The sequence below is a fragment of the Syngnathus typhle genome, linkage group LG8, assembly GCF_033458585.1.
Source record: "Syngnathus typhle isolate RoL2023-S1 ecotype Sweden linkage group LG8, RoL_Styp_1.0, whole genome shotgun sequence".
NCBI lineage: Eukaryota > Metazoa > Chordata > Actinopteri > Syngnathiformes > Syngnathidae > Syngnathus > Syngnathus typhle.
The window spans coordinates 3,326,225-3,346,401 of record NC_083745.1 but is presented as its reverse complement, the minus strand read 5'-3'; the positions used below and the strand labels follow the sequence as shown (position 1 = coordinate 3,346,401).

Genomic DNA, 20,177 nt, shown 5'->3' with positions numbered 1-20,177 from the left:
AGAGCGCCACTGCCCCCTGCTGTAGTAAACGCGCAATTACACTTTATTCTAGTACTGCCAAAAAAAAAGCCTGTTCCCCAGGGTCACACGCGCCCCCCCAGGAATAGCACCACGCCCCCCAAGGGGGGCGCGCCCCACTATTTGAGAAGCACTGCGCTAGCTACAGTATTTCTGAGGCTTTACCTCAAGGCTGAAGTTTAGTTTGGCTCATTGTCTTCACAAGTGTTACCGCTTTCTGATTCTTGCTCCGTTCTGCTGGCATCTCCACGGGGGTCGGACCCTGTCTCGGCTCACGGGACTTGTATTTGTGGCACAAATCCCTCATATCTAATAACCCCCGCTCCAGACTTTTGACAAACTGCGACGAGCACGTGTGTTGACTCTCGCTAAAGCTGGACACGCAGAAGACAAGATGGTCCGACTGTGGATTGTAGCACACTCCGTATCCGTTCGGGACCACCGGTCCGTAGCAGCAGAACATCTCAACAGTGGTGGGGACCTGAAATATAAGATAGGATTGTTTGACAGGATTCTCTTCATATTTCAAATGCTGTCCAGTACCTGACTTGTGGAGAGAATAAACTCATGACTGATGCGATAGGCCTCATCTCGAAAGATCTCCGGTGTCTCCATCTTCAGATCTTTTGCCATCTCGCGCAATCCCAATAGGTGATTGTCGATTCCCATCCCCACGATAGCCTGGAAAAAGGAAATGACACGTTTGGTTCATTTTGTTTTCTTTGTGTTGCTGATTCAAGTTAGTGAGAGGAATCGGACAGCTACCAGTGTCGAAATCTTTGTCTGTGCTGATATGGCGGTTCGTAACAACTCCATCTTTGCATCCTGGTGGAAATGAGTCGGCGCCAATGGTGTCAATCATGTCTCTCAAAACTGACAAAAGCTTCCTGAGTCTAACGTCAAACTCCTTACACAATTGCTCACATTCCCGTCAGTCATTGCTCGAACAAAGTCCAGGGCTTCCGGCGTGGCCGAGCGAATGTTCTCCACTCGGCCGTCTTTGAAACGACGTATGGAGGCGCTCTCATAGGTGGAAACTGCTCTGCCGTGACATCTGGGCCCACGGAGAGCGTTTGGAAGACATGTCCTGCCATGTGGTTGAACTTTCTCCTACCTGTAGTAGGCCAACTGAAGAGCCACCTGGATGAAGGCATCTGGACTCATATGGAGCAACTTGATCATTTCTTTCCCGTAATGGCGGAATTTGTGGATCTTCATGTCGAGATTCTTGACAAGCCTTTGCACACAATGAAACAAAGTAAAATCCAATCATGGTGGTTAGGTGTAGTTTTTCTATATGCGCCAAACCTGCGGAGTCTGTCAGCAGATGAGTTGAGGAATTTGTGCATGAGCGGGTTACATTTCCAGCGGAGTCGTCTTGGGGCTGGCAGCTCGCTCACACTTGCGGCCGGGACCAACTTGGAGGGGCTGCCGAGCCTATTGCCAACGTAGGCAGGCATCAGTCATAACATTCAAATCTGCCGTTCTAAAATGGCTTTGGCTTGAATTCTTACATATATTGGAGAAGATACTCCGTAAACTGCACCAGAACGATCCCTTCGAACGCCGAATGCTCGCACACAACTCCGCAGCAGCCGTCAGCCCCTACAACAAACTGGCAGAACATCTTTGTTTCTATCAACAGACATCATCCAAGGGTCCTTACAAACCTGCATGCTTTTGTCGTACCACCGGTTGGCCCCGTTAACGGCTGCTCCTCCCCCGTGCAGCATCAACATGGCCCGAGCAGAATCGCTCAACTCGCCCTTGCTGTCGTCGTCAAGACACACCAAACAAAGGGAGTGCTCCATCAGGTCCAAAGAGTTCCTGTTGGTCGACTCTGCGGGGGAGAAAGGAGCGAACAGTCTTGTTTGGGTGACGATTGTGAGCAAGGTCCAGTACCTCTGAAGAGTTCTCTGTGAGACTCCGCCCACTCCGTTCGGCCGTCGGAGGTGAGAAGACCGATCGGCGGCTGCCGCTCGTCTTCATCGTCAGCCATTTTTATGATCTTCTCCAGCTGACTCAGGAGGTCTTGCTTGTTCAGGCGGCGGGAATTGATCACCACGTCCAGTACAAAAAACTGAACACAAGATGCAGACGTGGCTGTGTTCAGAATCCACCAATCGCATTCAAACCTACATTTACCTGACCTGGTTTTTACAAGCCACAATAATATGTCCTGCTTCTGGCACGGCGCTACCGTCGTGCACCACGAGAACATCCCTCTCACGGCCCGGCAGACGGTAGGCGCTGAACATCCGATAGTACTGCTCCATACAAAGAGGCGTTCCGGCAAGTTGACCTCGGGCGTAGTCCACAGGTAACGTACCTCTGCACACACCCGTTTGTCCATTGGATATTGACCTCTTGTGATTTTGAATTTTCTCTTACTTACGCATCAAGCAAACTTTTGTACTCCAGAATTCCTGAGATCAAATTGGCAGCAAACCTGACGAAGAAACGACACACCATGGTAAGATCTGTAGACATGCTCCTACTATTTGTATTTAATATTCATACAATCCGATTGAAAATATGCTTCATGTCTGATCTGAGTTGTGCACACCTCAGAGAATCGAAGGGAGCTTCGAAAGTCTGGCGTGGGAAAACCATGGCGGGACTGGAGTTAACCGGCAACGCCAGTCTGTTGTTGAGGTACATGTCGTTCAACCAGTACTCGTACACCTACACGGGCAAAATGTAACTGAATTGTCACCCAAATAATGAATCATATGTATGTGGAATTAAAAAAAAAAAATCTGCTCTCTACTTACCCAGTTGGCCTTTTCCTCTCTCCTCTCCACCAGCTTGCGTTGCAGTAGCTCTCCCACACCTCCGGGGGCGCCAAAGCGCCTGACCGCCCGCTGGGTCTCTTGGAAGCGTTCCTCACTGAGCAGGTGTTTCATGCATCTCAGGTAAGTGTCTAAAGTTTCTTTTAACTCAGGCAGCGGCAGTTTGGGCACACTCTGGATGGGCAAGGGAGTGTACAAAATGATGACACCATATCGAAACCATGTTGTTTTGTGGAAAATAGTCTAAACATAATTACAGCAGTGGCCTTGGGTTGTTTGGAAGGCTCTTGGTTGAGATGGGACATGTTGATGCACCTGAGCAGTTGCTTCCCTTTTATTGACAAACACAAAATGGTTGGCTGACGCTCATACGTAAATGCAGATTATAGATGTATGTTTGTAATGCCTCTTAGTAATATCCATAAGATGAACATTATGTAATATTAAAATATTATACAAGGGTTAATAAATTCAGTAGAATAGAGATATTAAATAGAAATATTACTATTATATTACTTCCTAATGCTATGATCAATTATAATCATTAAATGACAAACCATTCTTTTAATGACTTCACAGGTTTTTTTTTTATCTCAAACAAAATATTTATTGTTGCACTACCTGACATGTTTCGCCTTGTACTTCATCAGAGTGTCGTTGAGTATCACAATAATTATAAATCCTCTTTATTTACTGTGTATACATGTTTAAATATATTTTCCCCCAAAACACATTTCATCTTCCTCTCAATTTATAAATTAATCGTCTCGACTTGCTACCTTCTGATAGTCTGCGTCTGAAATATGGAACACAAGTTGACATGATGAATGATTGACTCATCCATGCTTCAATCCAAAATGCCATTTCCACTATTTAGCGTAACATGCGAAATGTCAATCTAAGCTTCGGCCGTAATCCAAAACACTTAAATCATTACATATCATGACAAAGGAAAATTGTCTTACCTGTAATTTGAGAAAAGAATAAATAAATCACTTCCTCATCTTCAGCCTCCAATGAGAAGTTTAAATTTGTCTTGCTTCATTCTTTGTTTTCTCGCAGCATCCATCTTCCAAAGACATGATCAAGAAGACCAACTATTAAGTCTCTCGCTGTGGCTCCGCAGAGATGCTGATGAAGAGGGGGGGGGGGGGGGGCAGCAGTGTGTGTGTGGGGGGGACATGGCTCCTCCCTGAAGTCCGGCGATTTGCCAGCAACTTTAATTCGCCGCACCACTCCGCCATCACCGTATCAGACATATTTTTCCGAATCGTCCCTGTGTGGACTCAATATTTTTTTGTAAGCCGCAATCCTCAATTTTATTAATTACTTCCCATTTGAAGTATTTGACATTTTTATTTGATGGAGTGCCGTGAGATTTTTTTTTTTTTAATTGGCTTCTTTGGCTCAATAAAGATCGGGAAAGAGTAGTTAAATAATTGAAAAAGAAACGAACCACCTCCGTGTGAGCCTTTTCGCTAGATTTTGCACGACAGTGCTGATATATACATTTTTTTAGGTTTTTAGAATGTAAATATATGCACTTTGGCTCAATACAATTTGGGAAACATTGTTTTAATGATTCCCCAAAGCAGAGCAGTTCAGATAATAACATCGAATATCTGTACATCGCAGATCACACATTGAGGCTTTGCATTCCATGATTACAATGTCAATCCTAAAAAGAAAAAAAAAAAAATCTGATTCAGGGACACACACACGGATTATTTTGCATAATTGTTGAGTTCATAGACGTGCAACTGAAAAAATACATACATTGACTGTGTGTATTCAAATGCACTGATGACAATAATCCCTGAATTGTAAACTTAGACAATCACTTTTTTTAAAGGCCACTGCATGGCTATCCTCTACTGCAAAAAAGCTCAAGCGAGAAGGACACAATTACATTTGGCACTTCAATTGAAAACTAAGTATAGTCAACTCCGCCACTTCTGTATTTGTGTAGTTATTTCTTTTTTTTTAAATCTGTGGAACCTAGCGGAAGTTGTTTGCTGAAAAACCCAGTGGGCTCAGCCTCGGTCTCACTTTTCCTTGCTTCACGCATACTCGCCACCCGAGGACTCCTCCTCGGAGAAGGAGCGCTGCACGAACGTCTCGATGCCGTTCTCGTTCACGGTGGTGCACAGGCCTTTCCTTTTCTTCTCCTTCTGCTCCATTTTGATGGTGTCGTACAGTCCCGTGGGGCCGTCCTCCAGCAGCATGTTCCTCTCCGAGTGCGACGGCTTCATCTGCGACACGTTCTTCAGCAGCAGCAGGGCGGGCGCGTAGAGCACGTTGGCCAGGCCCATGCCCAGGTTGAGTTGCACGAAGCCCAGGTCGTGCACAATCTTGCCGGCCACCACCGGCCCCATGGCGTAGGCCACGCAGTAGGAGATGTCGGCGATGGCGTAAACGCTCCCGTACACGGACACGTGGCGCACGTCCACCAGGAAGCCCAGCGTGGGCAGCAGGGCCGTGTCCACGAAGGCGATGCCGAAACAGATCCCGCACAGCGGTATCATCAGCTCGCCAAAGTTCTTGCACGCCGGCACCGTGCACGAGCTGGCCCCGATGAACACCATGCCGATGGCGCCGTAGAACCACTGCAGGTGCGGGTACTTGGCGGCCAGCTTGACGGTCAGGAAGACCCCCAGCACGTGCGGGAAGAAGGCGGGGAACCACGTCATGCCCTTCTCCCACTGGGAGGCGCTCATGGTTTCCTCCATCCACGTGGCGATGGTGGGTTCCAGGAAGGCCAGCGGGATGTTGCAGACGGTCAGCGCTCCGGCCACCACCGCAATGTACGGGTCCATCATCAACCGGTAGATAGGCGTCCCCACTGGCATGTTGGCCCGTTCCCGGTTGGAGAAGGGCTTGAGCACCACGAGGCACATGACCCCATCCACCAGGCACACGGCGGACAGGATGAGAAAGGGCACGCGCTTGCCGGCGAACTCGTACAGAACCCCGCCGAAGGGGGGCGCCACCAGGCTCCCGAAGGAGATGAAGGCCAGCGCAATGCCCAGTGCCTTGCTGCGCTCCGCCTCCTCCGTGTAGCGGTCGGCGATGAGCGCGATGCCCGACGTGTCCGCGAAGGCCGAGCCGATGCCTTGCATGCTGCGCGCCACGAACAGCGTAACGTAGTTCTCCGCGAAGGCGAAAATGAGCGTGGACAAGAACATGATGCTCAGGCCGATCACCAGTGGGATGTCGTAACCCACCCGGTCGATGAAAGTGCCGCTCAGGGGGTTGACGAGGAGCTGCACGATGGCTTTGGAGGCGAACAGCACTCCGATCTGCAAGTCATAGTTGTCCTCGCCAGTGGAGGCACCTTGGTGCGCACTGATGTTGCTGGAGTTGCCGTGCGTCGGAGGCGCTGGAGTTTGCGCGCGCTCCGCCGCCTGCTGCAGATCCCGCAGGTAGTCCGGGATGATGGGCACGATAACCATGTAGAGCATGTTGTCCAGAAGCAGAACCACGCACACGATGACCAGGATGATGCGGTTCTGTCGAGCCGGCTCTTGCATGGCGCTGCCGAGCTCTTTAGTTCTGTCCCCCATCTGGGAGAGTTTGGAGGCGGCCATTTGCGCCAAGTTCGGAGCTTTTCCTGCGCTTTCCTCCGGGTTCATTTTTACTTCTAAAGTGGGTAGTCAACGGAGAATCACAACTCTTTACTTACAGGTTTCTTTTTGGCGTCATCGTGTCAGCAAGTAGCTTCTTCTCTGTTCCGGTCCTCGCCATCTTGCTCATCCAAAATTTTTCTCCCGTCACTTGTTTGCAGTCATCGTTTCGCAGCGAGCGGGCTGCTTTTTAGACACACACTGAAGCTTGTTGAGTCCCGCGGGCGAAGGTTCACCCTCCCATCTTGAGAAGCAAAAGGCAATGACGCACGGTCCTTTTATGTTAATTTGACACGCGCGCGCGCGCACGCACACACGGCTCTCCATGCATTGCCACCCTCTTCTTTCCCCTCGTTTCACATTGCACTAATGTGTCCACTTTGTTTTGGGTAAATGGTTTTGTTCTTTTCATTTTGGTGGAAATTTACTATAGTCCAAGACCTATGAAAGCAAAATTACATCAGAAGTAAAAATACACAACAATAATGTAAACTTGAGTGTCTCTCTTAAAGTGCCGAGAGAAACTCAGCATCATTTAAAATTCGATTTAAGTTTTTTATTTATTTAATTTTTTGTTATAGGTCTTGTATGTTTTTAATTGTTCTTCCTGACATTAATCCGGCGACTGGCATAGTCTATCGTCGGTGAGTTTATTTCGGGTCTTGAATGAAGTGAAAAACGAGACAACACTGACATCTAGTGGATAAAACAAGAAAGTGGTTTTGTTAATTTTTCGCCAGCAGAGGTCCTCCTTTCTCCATACATGTATACAAAGCTTTACACTTTACTTTTGCTCAAATTAGATACGTAACATTTTAACCACTAAAATACATTTCGCTACATTAAAGGACTTGTCCCCCCCCCCCCCAAAAAAAAGTTTACAATAATGCTACACAAACGTTGCTTTTTTTTCCAAAATTATTTTAAATTATTAGAATGATTAAGTTTCACACCGATTTATATTCATCCTCGTGTTAAATGGGCGCCAGTGACAATTACATAAGAGACATGTTTTTAAGCGGTTTGACCTTTTTTGTCTCATGCGTTTTCATACATGAATGCTGTCCTTTGCTCTCGGGTCTCGTTGTGACGTAGAACACGTTTAAGTCAGCCAATGACCCCCCCCCCCCCCCCCCCCCAAAAATAAGGAGATCAAAATTTTCTAGTTGTATTTTTAGACGACCCGTTACGTCAGTCAGCATCAATAATCACATTTATTTCCCTTGGCGAGCATTTTGTAAGTGGAAGGCTTAAGCAACGCACGCGCGCACACGCACTCGCACACACGCATTTTAAAATGTCATCTTTCCGTTTTATATTAAAATTAATAGAGTAACTTTATACTGTTGTACTTTTATTCAATTACGAGATGAAACAGTACTTTTGAGCTTACACTTGTTTCTCACGCGTATCTCTCGTAGAAAAATAGTATTTTGGCTCCATCTTGTGGTAACTTAGTGCCAACGAATTGCGTTGACGTGAGGGGAGGTGAGTCGACAGGTGAAGCAAAATGTGATCGCTTTACTATTTTTGTGCGTAGTTTTGTGCCAATTCTGCTCTGATCTGATTTGAAAGCAAAATCAGGAGATTCTAGATGGCCACGTAATCTTGTACACTTGCCAAAATATTAATGTCTAAATCCCCCAAACCACCGCAGCCAAATGCCAACGTCAGAAATAACCCTGGCTGCACTTGAATGGTTGCACAATTAAGCCGTGAGTGTGTTTGGAGGTTGTGTGTGTGTGTGTGTGTGTCTGTCCGTTTGTTTATTCCCGTGTCTGCTTTTTGTGTTGTTCTATTTCTCTTTTTCCGTGTGCATATGCGCGTGTCAAGTGAGCGCGGTGTGAACAGTGCTGCGCGGGCGCACTGTGGTCAACGTGAGCGGTTTAATGAATTAAAACAGTGATTTCTAAAGAGCACAGCCAGGCCCACTTTAATCCAGATTACACTGAAACACTAATCCTGTAAAAAATACTCTTTCTTCTAAACAAATAATGTATTCCCCCCCCCACCCCCACCCCCCCCAGCAATCCACCTGAGAGGTCCCCTTACTCACTGTTGTTGTTTGGTGGCCAGCAGGGACCCCCCAAAAGACGGCAAACATTGGCCTATATCAATAGGAATCAGTAATACGTCGGGAATCCCCCACTAGGGCCCTTTCGCTGTTGCTGGCTGGGGTGGGAGTGAGGGGGGGGGGGGGGGGGGGTACTGAGAGGCGGCAGAAATTGGCCCATATCATCGACATATTAGTGGCGCTGCCTTTTACCTTGAAATGACTATGTTGGGAGTTAATAGGCCCCCTTTACTAGATTGCCGTCTGGTGGCTACTGGGGGGCTCCCGAGAGATGGCACAAGTTGTCCCATATCAGCGACACACACACACCAGAATTGATGAATCTCCCTTATATGCCCCCCCCCCCCCTACCTAATGGCTTTTTGCCAAAGACACTAACAGCAACATGAAATACATATTATGTTATTCTAATATGTAAATGATTAAATAAATGAGCATATTTTAGCTGAAATCTGTATTTGGAATTTTAAGCATCAACTCAGTGGGTCACATGACCGTCAGAGTAGTCTTGTACTTCTTCTCATGTCTGGGAAAGTTGTGGTGCATGGTATCCCCCCCCCCCCCAAATTGGTCATGTTGCTGTGTAATCCGCTCAAAAAGCCCCGTATGACAAATTTATTGGTTGAGCAGACATAATCCTCGGTGAACTCTAAGTACCTGAATATGTTTGATTGTAAGAGAGGGAAGCAGCTAGGGGATGATAAAATTGATTTCAAAAAAGAGGAAATAAAAAATTAATCGCCATGTCGGGCCTTGTTTCTTCCGGTGTCTATTTATGCCATTCTGTTTCTGTCAATTCAAACCATTTCTTTCCCAATGAAGCTTTACATCGGCGTGCAGCCAATCCCGTCCACATTGAATTGTATTTGAGTACATTGACTTTTTAGCTTCACAAGAATTGCTGAATTAACTGTTCATCTTTTTTTTTTTTTAAATTAACATTAATCACTATATTGTATTTATTAGGCACAATTTTGTTATGTTTAACTCATAAGTACAAAACATTTTCATTTAACCTTTGCTTTCAAATGTTTATTTCGGTACATCATCATTTCCTTTTTTTTTTTTTAATTTTCCTATATTTAATCCCTGCGTTAATATTGAAAGTACATCTTACAGTGGCCGAGTGAGATGGCGTTTTGCGTCACAAAAAAAAAAAAAAAAAAAGTTCCCAAACCGATTGCAACAAAATGAGAGCGATGCTGCACATGTCATTACATAACACCTCTGACAGGCTGTCAACAGTTAATCTACTTAGCAACACCAACTGGCTGGAGGCTTGCTACTGTCTGCCGTAACCTCTGGGTGTTATTATCCCCAACCTGCACTTGACTGTAATCACACGCATGTTGCATTTTCATTACGTTAGTCTGTCACTCCGCTTAGCGTGGTGGAGGGGGGGGCGAAAAAAAGGGCAAAAAGACACAAGAGGTTGTTGAACAGATTGCATCATTTGTTGTCATGTTAAATCAGGTTTAGAAACAGAACATAGATCAGGGAGGACCAAAGAAAATGTCAGGAGGAAAAAGAAATCAAAAGGCGCAACGTGTGCTAATCACGACACGGCTGATACACAGTCTGTTGGTTTTTGAAACCTACTGTCGGAATAGTGATTATATGATAACCAACGATACAAAACTGTAAAGAGAGGAATATGTCATTATTTGCACATTCAAAAGAACAATTCACGTTAATGAGGAGCAATTCAAACATTGAAAATAGATTAAGCATTTATGTCATCGTCCAAGATTGTGTTTGCGGTGAGATGGAAACTTCTGTGCAAGTGTGTCGACATGTGGTCGTAATCTGGAGTTGACTAATCTCTGATTCGTGTCTCGAGGGGAGTGTCGTGGAATAAGAGTCGTCTTGTTTTCTGTGATTATTGCAAAATAGACACACAGGTCAAGCGTGACCTTTGGAGCGTGACCTTTGGAGCGTGACCTCTTGTCAGCGACACGCACCCCGTTCATTGCTAAAATAGATAAACAGCTTATTTATCTGGATTATTTTGGAAGGAGAGTCAATAAGTGTGAAAGAATCCCCGTCAAATGTACATTTCAACAATAACTTTTTTTTTGTTGTAAATATTTTTAGGTACATTTTAGGTACAACCTGAATTTGCAATACATCCTCACTACATCACTAGAGTACAGTTTTTGTAATTTCCTTAGATTTAATACAATAAAGTGGTAATTATGATAATACTCTGGTAATAAGGATAAAGATTCACCCATTAAAATGACAACAATTAAGTCCTAATATTAAACAGGAAGTGACCCTGAAGTGAACCACTACCACCACAAATGAAATGACTGTGCAACATCAGCAGTTTATTTGGACTTGTTGTCAACTTGAGGCACTTCGATCTTCTCCCCAGTGAGGAACTGCCAGATTCCTCCTCGGTAGTTCTCGTTCCCCAAAGCGTACAGGAAAACGTTAAAGGTGGGGGAGGTCTTGGCCAGGATGGGGGCCATCTGTGACACACAGGAAAGATTATTTTCTATATCTATGTTACACCTCCAAAGACCAGGAAGGAGTACTGAATCAATTCAGAATACAAGAAACACCAAACCACATCTTGAGAATGTAAAGTCACACAAAAATACATTGACTATCAAGAGGTGTGCCCTTACCATCCTCAGCTTGGGTGAGACCAGGTTAGCGTTCTCCACTGCAGCGTAGAAGGCCAGTAGGCCGTAGGGTCCCCAGCACAGCAGCATGGTTTTAAGGGGAGTATTTGGATTGAACTGCACAAAAGTGAGGGCGTGTGAATTATTTCCCTGATATCTCAGCTGCTCAATTGACACGTCCAACTGATAAAATCGGCGTTGCCTAATCATGTTGCTGTGCAGGTGTTTTATTTTGTAATAAAAGTGTTCCCACCAAGACCAATCCAACCACACGTGACGCAAAAAGCCTTTGGCGACTAACCGGATTGCAACGGCCATAACCTCCCTCGTGCGTGGCACGGCATTCCCCACTGTGCTTTTCTCCCTTACGCACGAATTGTTATACCATCGTCCTCATTGCTAACAGATGCACTGGGTCGTGGTGTATTGATGATGACCTACATAATGTGTTGTGTTGCTCTCAATGAGAAGCGCATGAGGAATGCATGTGTGCGTTGGCGGGAGAATTCCTGTGGTTGTATCACACGCGACATTTTTTTTAATCCAGTGTAGTACCACATGACACCACTGCAACGCGTTAGGCAGCACTGAGGTCTGTTTGTTGCTGTTCCATCTGCGGTAAACATACCTTTGTGTTTCCAGTCTTCTTGAATTTCTGTGCAATGGACTGGTAGGAGGACATAACGACAAACACCTGGACGATCATGTTGAAAACGGTCATGGGGATCAAATAGGAGACGTAATTCCTACGAGGAGAAAGTGGAAGTCAGTACCGAACACGAGAGGGACAAAAATGACGGTGGTGATACCTGTCGCCCTTGCTGTAGTCCAAAGTGCAGCAGGTCCTGAGGGGCTCGTAGTCGTACTCGCCCCAGCCGATGAGAGGCATGGCCGACCAGAAGGCGCTGAAGAGCCAGATGAAGATGACCAAAGTGACGGCGCTGCTCCACTGCAGCTTTGTCCCTGAGGAGAAAACACAGTTTAGTAATCAAGCACTTCAATTTGACTGTTTACATTTTGTCCAATACCGCCCCCTGTTGGCCACGCAAATTGTAGACGTGACAATCGCAATGCGAACCCGAAAGCACTTTAATGTCAAATGACAAAATGGCCGCACCCTGAAATGAAAACAAATGGCTCAATCTGCTTAATTTTTACTCCACTGATTAATCAGAATTTTGTATTTGGATTAGATGGGAGCCATTAAACATAATGAAAACTTCATGGCATACATACTTAGCAATTTTCTCCGTTTTTTTTTTATCCATTAGCTTTCCCTAAGATTAGCTTGAATGTTGGGCCTTAAAACTGACTTCATGGTTTTGTTTTTCCATAGTGGGACTCACTTGTGCAGTACTGGTGATATCTGTCCCAGGCGATGGCAGCGATGAAGTGGATGCTGGCGAGAGCCGTCATGAAACCCTGGAATCCGTGAGTCTGACATCCCTCAGAGCCATACGGCCAGTACCTGTGAGGTGGACGGGATCTTTTGTTATTATTGGATTCCTTGAGCCTGCAGTGTTTTTGATCAATCCCAATTGTTATTATTTCTGCGGGCTCACTTTTTAAAATCCAGTGCAATCCATTTCTGGAGTTCAGTTGTATTTAACTTTGGAGTAGAACAATATTTAATATTTTAAAGCAGTTCCGTTTTTTTATGAAATAATAATTCGTTTACTTAACATTTACGTCAAATATCTTTGAAATGACGAGTATTTCAATATTTGTGATAATGCTATAGAATATTTATTTTGAGGTAATCCTCGTTGTAAAAAGTTTGAAAAGTAGACGATCGGCCGATTGATGATGACGAGAGCGTCTGAAAGAAGCGTGCGCGTCACGTCGGCTACTCACCTGAGGAAGCTGGAGAAAGCCGCAACGGTGGCGTTCATGGAGATGCCCATGTCGGCCATGGCTAAACTGAACACCAAGAAATTGCTTGGGGTCCTCAGCTCTCTCACTTTGAGGAAAGCGGTGATGGTGACCGCGTTTAAGAAGAACCCCATCAGACCTTTGAGAAGTCAGGGCGGCACACGATGACAGCTGTCACTCAGGTGCCGCGCGCAAACATTTGCGCGTCATGCAGATAGCAACAAACGACTGCGCACGACAAAAATAAATAAACTCATGTGGAAATTTCCGAGTATGAAGGAATGGAGGAGAGGCGCGCATGCACTGAGGGTGAGCGCGGTTGCATGCGGGCTTTTCCGCGGCTACATTCCACGCGCAAAAAAACTCACCCTCGACCAGAAGGCACGATCCCAGGGAGAAGACATCAAACTCGGAGAAGCCCTCCGGTAAAGGATACGACGAGACCATTCTCGGAGTCGATTTGTCACCACGGACTAAAAAAAAAAAGACCCCAAACACGCACGCACACGCTCGTCTCCTCTCCGTCCGCCTGTTTACGCAGTGCCTCGGCCTGATTGGAGGACGCTGGCTTTTTAAAGGGCCATTTCACGTGAAAAGCATGCCGTTTATTATGTAAAGCCACCACCCCGCTCGCGTTGCGTCGCCCCAATCCGTGCAGGAATGTCTTAAAACCGCACAACCCTTTAGGCTCAAGCGTATTTGCCCCTCCGACGTGTACAGCAAAGCCCCTCAATTAGTTACACAACGAACCTTTTGTGTGCGTGGGGGGTGCGTGCGTGCGTGCGTGCGTGCGTGCGTGCGTGGCGGCGAGGATGCGGATGACGATGAGGCGGATGCTGATGCTGCTGTCACACGGCGAGCGCTCGAAATTTTCATGCGCACAACAGGTGTCCGCAAACAGCACGATTCTCGCGGTCACCTATGAGAACTGACGGAGACGGAAAAAATGTCTTCATTTAATTTTTATCTCATCAGCCAGCAACATATTGTCTATAAATCTTCCACCTCCTCCTCATTCAGGGTCATGTGACTTTACAATATCAATGTTATAACCCGGCTGGGGATGCAAAACAGTTACGCTGTACTCAACAAAATGAAACATGCACAGATATTAACACATGTTAGTCATTAGTAGTCTGCGGAGTTGACGTAAAAAAATTCCATCCATTCCTGACCTTCTGTGTGTATTTGTCATGTTTGGCGTGGCATCGGCATCATTTGCAGTTTTTGGTGCCCCAAAAATCTGACATTTGTCTCAGGATTATGAGCTCAGGAATGTAATGTAGGTGACAAAATGCTTAATGGTGTGAAAGGCCAAATGGAAGCCTCCTCAATTATTTCCATTTGTCAGTTTTGTTTACCCCGCCCCTAGAAAATACTTCATCAAAAGCCTTTGTACATACTCCATTTTTTAAAAGTAATTCTTTATCAACCTATAACGGTGCGATAAAGTTTCCCAAGCTATGCAGCTGTCAGCAACAACATCTAAATAGTCTTCCAGCAAAAAGATTAACTACTATATGGAATGTGTGAGTTTCTTTGAACAATCCATTGCCCAAGAGGTTAAGAGGCTCACGCAAGGCCTTGGCAGAAGTAGCAATACTCACAAGGATTTAACATGCAAAAAAAGGTGAAATAAAACTTTAATCCCAATGTAGATTATGAATTAATATGATTTATGAATGTGAGAATGTCACATTTTTGTGTATGGCGCGTGAGAAATGAACACTCAATTTAATCGATCTTGTCCTGTCCTGTTTTGTCCTATCCTTATCTATCCTATCCTCAGCCCTTCCCTGAATCACATCCTACTTTTTGTCCTTCCTGTCCTATCCTTATGATTCCTGTCCTGACCCTATCCTAATCTGCCTTGTTCTGACCGATCCAATCTAAAATCTAATCTATCACATCACACTTCATACCCTTTGCCAATCCTGTCCCGGCCTATCCTACTCTACTATATTCTTCTGATCCTTAGTCTATCCTAAAGCATCAGACTCTATTTAAAAAGATTCCGTTGTAAATCTAATCCTGAGATGGTCATATCTTTCGCCACATCCCATAATATCCGGTTCTTTGCCGATCCTGTTCTGCCCTGGCCTGTCCTTTAATCTAGAGTAGAAGAGTGGGTATACATTGCTGTACAAAGTCCAAGTGCTACAAATACACCAAGTTCTTTGACTGAAACAAAAGCTTTATAGTCGGAAGCACTTTGCAAAAGCAGTCCGGGATTGTTTCCAAATCGGTTAATGAGTCGATACCCAAAGTCGCCTTTCACCCAGTGGCTACTCACATTCCCGTTTTTTTTTTTTTTTTTGCTTTTATCATGGAATGCAACAAAATCATGAACGACAAAGCTATTTCAGTTTATCTTATCGGAATTATGACTTGCGTGATTTAGCATCTCATTATCGTAAATGTCTCATAATTACCGTTTTAATTCATTTTTTTTTTCCTTTCAGAAATGAGCGTCCGTTATCTCCACTGACATGAAGGTCACATTGATAAAAACGGTGCGCGGTGAACATCTGCACGAGTGGCGCACCGCTCGGCTGTGATGCGCAGGGGCCCCCTTGTGGCCAAACACAGCGGCGTCCACTTGCAGATTAACAGTCACGGCACGGCTCAAATGAACAAACTACATTTGTGAGGAAAAGAAGGGGGGGAATAAAATCATCCAAAGGGATTATGACCATTTCGCAAGTGTGCGAGATAATAAACAGGGGACGTCTCGACGCAGCCTATCAGATTGCGGGATGCAATATACGCAGCCAAATGAAAAGAATGCCAGTCCCCGCACTAATCCTTGTCTATCCTTTTTATCTGGGGACTCATATGCAGTCTGATCACTATGGGAGAGCAGAGTGGTGGAGAGAAACCATGCGGATGATATCCCCGTCGATGAGAGTTGGGGGAAAGTTGGATGCAAAGTGTGCAAATGCATGTTAGGTAGGCGCGCTGCGGGAAAAAAAGTGGGGCCAAAATGTTCCTCGTCCTGGTACTGGGGCTCTACGTGGCCGCGGGTGGACTTTTCTCCCCGGTGAGGGGCTGCCCGTCCCAGTGCAGCTGTTTTTACCACAACCTGAGTGACGGCTCCAAGGCCAGGTAAGGGCAATGCTTTCATTTGTGACATTTGAAAGTTTGTACGGGAGGTGGACCTGAGCGCCAAAGAGAAATCAAGGAGTGCAGGGTGGCCCAATTTTATTTAATGCAGGATTATCTTTCAAAGGCACTTTGAAGCTTGCCATCAGTGCTTTTTAGTTCAGTTTGGATGAACCCCCCCCCTCCTCAGCACACAACCTTGTATCGTATCTCATCGTATCTTATCATATTGTATCTCCCGGCATCTATTAGCGGATTGTATCTTATATCGTATTTTAATTGAACCGCAGTGTAGCTTAGCGTATCGTATCTGAGGATATTGGATATCATCTAATCGCACGTCTGTGTATCATATCTCACCTTATAAAATTATTTTCCAATGTATCGTATCGTATTCTAATGTGTCGTATCATCGTATCTAATCGTATTTCAGCGTATCGTATTAGATCAATGATGTGCTTTTGTCTTCCCCAGGAGTGTGATTTGCAATGACCCCGAGATCTCGCTGGTGCCTGTCGGGTTCCCGGTGGACACGTCCAAGCTTCGTATCGAGAAGACCGCCATCCAGCGGATACCGAGCGAAGCCTTCAACTACCTCTCGGGTTTGGAGTTCTTGTGGATGTCCTTCAACGCGCTGTCCGTGCTGGGCGCCGACAGCTTCCGCGGACTCTTCAACCTGGAGGAGCTGCGCCTGGACGGCAACGCGCTGGCCGCCTTCCCTTGGGAGTCGCTCACTGACATGCCCAGTCTGAGACTTCTGGACTTGCACAACAACCAGCTCACCTCGCTTCCGGTGGAGGCCACCACACACATCAGGAACCTCACCTACCTGGACTTGTCCAGCAACAGTTTGCTGACGCTGCCCATCTCCGTGCTGGCCAACTGGCTTGCGGCCAAACCCGTCCAAGGGCCCGAGAGCTCCAAAATGATCCTGGGTAAGGGTGCATCCTGGCAGACACAGACATCAGCGTATTGATCTTGTTTTTTTTATATGTGGTCTTCAACAAACAATAACCCCGCCCCCTATTTCTGGGTCAAAAGGGCATGACCATCACTTGGGTCAATTTGATTCCAAAAAGTTACCCGTCACAAATAACCTACAAACAAAATAAACATGATCCACTTAATTGTTTCAACAGAACTAATGCTAATCTTGTCCGAATGTACTCAACCACAACCATGAGCATGTTGCTGCAAATAATGAACTCTATTCATGACGTTGGACGATGCAAATTTAATTTAACTGTATTGAATCACGAGCCGCATTTTTGTAGAAAAATGTTCACGTCATGACACCAAACAAAAGTAGGCAAAAGAAAATGCAACAAAAATGAAATGCATGTTAATTATGTACATTTGTCTTATTTTTTTTTTTTTTAGATTTTTCCAATTGGCTCCTATTAATCTAAAAAATAATAATATAAAATTGATATTGCGCAAAACTGCAAGGTAAAATGTGCAGATGAATGGAGCTATTTGAAATTGTCTAAAAAACACAACCACGCATTTAAAACGACCAAACTGTCTTCTAAAGCACATATTTACGATTCTGCTTCGAACTGAAAATACTGGACTTGTCAATAAAATAGCAGGTCGAAGTACAATTATCGAATTAAAGTCCATTCTGAGACCAGCTGTGTAAAAGCTGCTGGCCAACTGCATGAGTCCGAAGTGACAGCAGAACCTGACCTTGATCGCCATCCTCATCATCATCATTGCCATCGTCATGCTCATGATGTAGTTTATGAATTAAAAGTTAATCCTCTTACAAGATTAACATCCACCACATTGGCCATCTGCAGTCCGCTCCATGGCGCCGCACCGACCCGACCTTCCTCACCTGTAAACCTTCTGCCCTCAGGTCTCCATGACAACCCTTGGGCGTGCGACTGTCGCTTGTACGACCTGGTCCAGTTCCAGAAGTCTCCCACTCTGGCTGTGGCGTTCATCGACACCAGGTTGCGTTGCTCTTCCCCTGAGAGTGTGTCGGGCGTCCTTTTCAGCGATGCCGAGCTGCGACGTTGTCAGCCCCCGCAAATCCACACGGCCGTGGCGCGGGTCCGAAGCGCCGTCGGAAATAATGTCCTGCTCCGGTGCGGGACCATCGGGGTGCCCATTCCTGACCTGACGTGGCGGAGGGCGGATAAGCGAGTTCTGAATGGAACGGGTGAGTCTGCTATGAAGAAGCCTTATTGGCCCAATTTTTTGAAATGGTTACAAAAACTGACGGGCATGATCAGATGAGGTTAGATCATGTCAATGAGTAAAATATTCTGACAAAGACGTAGCACTCAAGACTGCCTCAAATTTGAATTTAAAATTTGCCACAACAGAAACCAACTTCACATCTACTCATTTTCTTTCCCACAGTCCAGCAGGAAACATCCAAAGATGGCATCACCTGGTCCATCCTCAGTGTTCCAGGCGTGTCCTATCGCGATTCCGGGAAATACATATGCAAAGCGACAAACTACGCCGGGAACGCCGAAGCTGTCATTTCTTTAGTGGTATCCAATTCTCCAAAACAGGAAGGCAATCAAACCGGCAATGAGAAGAAGGCCAAAGTGAAAAAATCCAACCCGGTTGGAAAAGCAGCTTACCAGGAGAAACTGGTAGCCCGATACGTGGTGCCAACCTCCATCCCTACGTCTCCTCCGCCGGTCTTGGATCCTGTCCTTCCACTTGAAATTGCCGACCCCAGTTTGGACAATCCCGGTCCTTCCCCCGACCCGTCTCCATCGTCCAACTCAGACACGCTGCTGGATCTGGAAAAGACCAACCTCAGCAACCTGGCTGCAAACACCTCATCTCTCCAGCAAGACCCAGACCGGGTGGTCCGCTCAGTGAAGGTAGTAGGGGACACGGACAATACAATCTCCCTCAACTGGCGAGCTCCCAAGGCCAAGAACACGACGGCCTTTAGCGTTCTATATGCCGTGTTCGGGGAGAGAGACATGAGGAAGATCAATGTGGGGGCGGGCCAGAATAGGGTGACCATCGAAGGCCTCGTGCCCAGAACCAAGTACATCGCCTGCGTATGCGTGAGGGGGCTCATACCCAAGAAGGAACAGTGTGTCATCTTCTCCACGGATGAGGCAGCCAGCGCGACTGGCACCCAGAAGCTGATCAATGTGATCGTGATCACCGTGGCTTGCATCATCGCCGTACCCCTCACCGTCATCGTGTGTTGCGGCGCCCTGAAGAGACGCATCCAGAAGTACTGGGGTAAAAAATCCAAGGACATCCAAGATTCCTATGTGACCTTTGAGACATTGTCACCCGGCACCAAAGCCAAAGGGCTAGAAGGGGAATACTTGAACAGACTTAACCCGGAAGAGTCTAATAGATTGCTGTCGGCCCGCTCCAGCCTTGACTCGGAGGCCACGGCTAAAATCGAAGGACAGCCTAACGAGTACTTCTGCTGACATCATGCTCCAGCTCCGGCTCCTCCGCCGCGTCACCTTCCTCGCGCTCATCCTCCCCCTCCACCGTGTCCCAGTCCAAGTCACCGCTCGCATCCTCACCCGCAGCCCCACTTCTACCCGCACCCGTATCCCCAACACCGCCCGTATCCTCACACCAGGACGCATCCTGACGTGAACCCCCCTGCCGGCCATACTTCCTGGGATTCCCCCCCTCCCGTTCCTCCTCGCTGGATCACGCCACCGACCCCACCTCCACCTCGAGCCAATTTCTATCAAAGGACTTTTGCCCGCTGCACCATCATGGAAATATCCGTATAGGCGAGATTTGACAACTTGGTTTATAGCGCAGTGAAGAAACAGTCTGATCGGACCCAAAGGGAAACAAAACAACACTTTATTGTCAATATGTACGTGTATGATTTGTAAATACTTTTCTGGACAGTGTACACTTACATATACGGTCAAGTCTGTGCCTCTGTATATATCTGTCGTACGTTCTCAGAGGAGATGTAGCTATACACTCGCAGGCATGGTGAACGTAGACAAGCTGGAGCTGGAGGCAAGTGCAGAAAGGACTGAACTATGACGCTGTGTAAATAAGACGTGGAGCTATTTCTATTCCCCACTGCTTTCTCCGTGTG

At 46.3% G+C, this 20,177-nt stretch overlaps 4 protein-coding genes and 1 long non-coding RNA gene across 5 annotated transcripts; 2 read left to right on the top strand and 3 right to left on the bottom strand.

The window, feature by feature from the left end:
* Window positions 1-184: 184 nt before the first annotated feature.
* Window positions 185-3,937, bottom strand: chata (choline O-acetyltransferase a). The gene is made up of 15 exons (XM_061285901.1): window positions 3,776-3,937; window positions 3,068-3,141; window positions 2,793-2,984; window positions 2,585-2,703; window positions 2,414-2,467; window positions 2,169-2,349; window positions 1,921-2,098; window positions 1,689-1,858; window positions 1,533-1,633; window positions 1,327-1,455; window positions 1,133-1,255; window positions 931-1,072; window positions 784-843; window positions 562-699; window positions 185-499 (listed from the first exon to the last, which is right to left on the bottom strand). The coding sequence occupies exons 2-15, from the start codon at window positions 3,113-3,115 to the stop codon at window positions 185-187; spliced, it is 1,950 nt and encodes a 649-aa protein (XP_061141885.1). The 5' UTR covers window positions 3,116-3,141; window positions 3,776-3,937.
* On the top strand, window positions 2,298-3,958 carry LOC133158606 (uncharacterized). The gene is made up of 4 exons (XR_009715252.1): window positions 2,298-2,491; window positions 2,590-2,673; window positions 2,826-2,933; window positions 3,873-3,958. It is a non-coding gene; the product is annotated as an uncharacterized LOC133158606 (long non-coding RNA).
* A 159-nt stretch (window positions 3,959-4,117) lies between these two features.
* On the bottom strand, window positions 4,118-6,707 carry slc18a3a (solute carrier family 18 member 3a). The gene has a single exon (XM_061285903.1). It carries the CDS (start codon window positions 6,440-6,442, stop codon window positions 4,871-4,873), a length of 1,572 nt encoding a protein of 523 aa, XP_061141887.1. The 5' UTR covers window positions 6,443-6,707; the 3' UTR covers window positions 4,118-4,870.
* A 3,243-nt stretch (window positions 6,708-9,950) lies between these two features.
* On the bottom strand, window positions 9,951-13,541 carry rgra (retinal G protein coupled receptor a). Its single transcript, XM_061285381.1, has 7 exons — window positions 13,378-13,541; window positions 12,992-13,148; window positions 12,484-12,605; window positions 11,947-12,100; window positions 11,766-11,883; window positions 11,141-11,254; window positions 9,951-10,981 (listed from the first exon to the last, which is right to left on the bottom strand). The coding sequence occupies exons 1-7, from the start codon at window positions 13,454-13,456 to the stop codon at window positions 10,838-10,840; spliced, it is 888 nt and encodes a 295-aa protein (XP_061141365.1). The 5' UTR covers window positions 13,457-13,541; the 3' UTR covers window positions 9,951-10,837.
* A 2,426-nt stretch (window positions 13,542-15,967) lies between these two features.
* lrit1a (leucine-rich repeat, immunoglobulin-like and transmembrane domains 1a) lies at window positions 15,968-19,536 on the top strand. The gene is made up of 4 exons (XM_061285778.1): window positions 15,968-16,114; window positions 16,586-17,046; window positions 17,973-18,278; window positions 18,482-19,536. The coding sequence occupies exons 1-4, from the start codon at window positions 15,993-15,995 to the stop codon at window positions 19,534-19,536; spliced, it is 1,944 nt and encodes a 647-aa protein (XP_061141762.1). The 5' UTR covers window positions 15,968-15,992.
* The last annotated feature ends 641 nt before the right edge of the window (window positions 19,537-20,177 follow it).

What these genes read in the sequence shown, in the direction of transcription:
- chata (XM_061285901.1), bottom strand. Translation starts at nt 3,115, where the DNA reads ATGTCCCATCTCAACCAAGAGCCTTCCAAACAACCCAAGGCCACTGCT. An exon ending in GAGAGGAAAAGGCCAACTGG is followed by an intron (nt 2,704 to 2,792) that starts GTAAGTAGAGAG and finishes TTGCCCGTGTAG; the next exon opens with GTGTACGAGTACTGGTTGAA. An exon ending in AGACAAAGATTTCGACACTG is followed by an intron (nt 700 to 783) that starts GTAGCTGTCCGA and finishes TCCTTTTTCCAG; the next exon opens with GCTATCGTGGGGATGGGAAT.
- slc18a3a (XM_061285903.1), bottom strand. Translation starts at nt 6,442, where the DNA reads ATGAACCCGGAGGAAAGCGCAGGAAAAGCTCCGAACTTGGCGCAAATG.
- rgra (XM_061285381.1), bottom strand. Translation starts at nt 13,456, where the DNA reads ATGGTCTCGTCGTATCCTTTACCGGAGGGCTTCTCCGAGTTTGATGTC. An exon ending in ATCGTGCCTTCTGGTCGAGG is followed by an intron (nt 13,149 to 13,377) that starts GTGAGTTTTTTT and finishes GACTTCTCAAAG; the next exon opens with GTCTGATGGGGTTCTTCTTA. An exon ending in GACTACAGCAAGGGCGACAG is followed by an intron (nt 11,884 to 11,946) that starts GTATCACCACCG and finishes TTCTCCTCGTAG; the next exon opens with GAATTACGTCTCCTATTTGA.
- lrit1a (XM_061285778.1), top strand. Translation starts at nt 15,993, where the DNA reads ATGTTCCTCGTCCTGGTACTGGGGCTCTACGTGGCCGCGGGTGGACTT. An exon ending in GAGCTCCAAAATGATCCTGG is followed by an intron (nt 17,047 to 17,972) that starts GTAAGGGTGCAT and finishes TTCTGCCCTCAG; the next exon opens with GTCTCCATGACAACCCTTGG. An exon ending in GCGAGTTCTGAATGGAACGG is followed by an intron (nt 18,279 to 18,481) that starts GTGAGTCTGCTA and finishes TCTTTCCCACAG; the next exon opens with TCCAGCAGGAAACATCCAAA.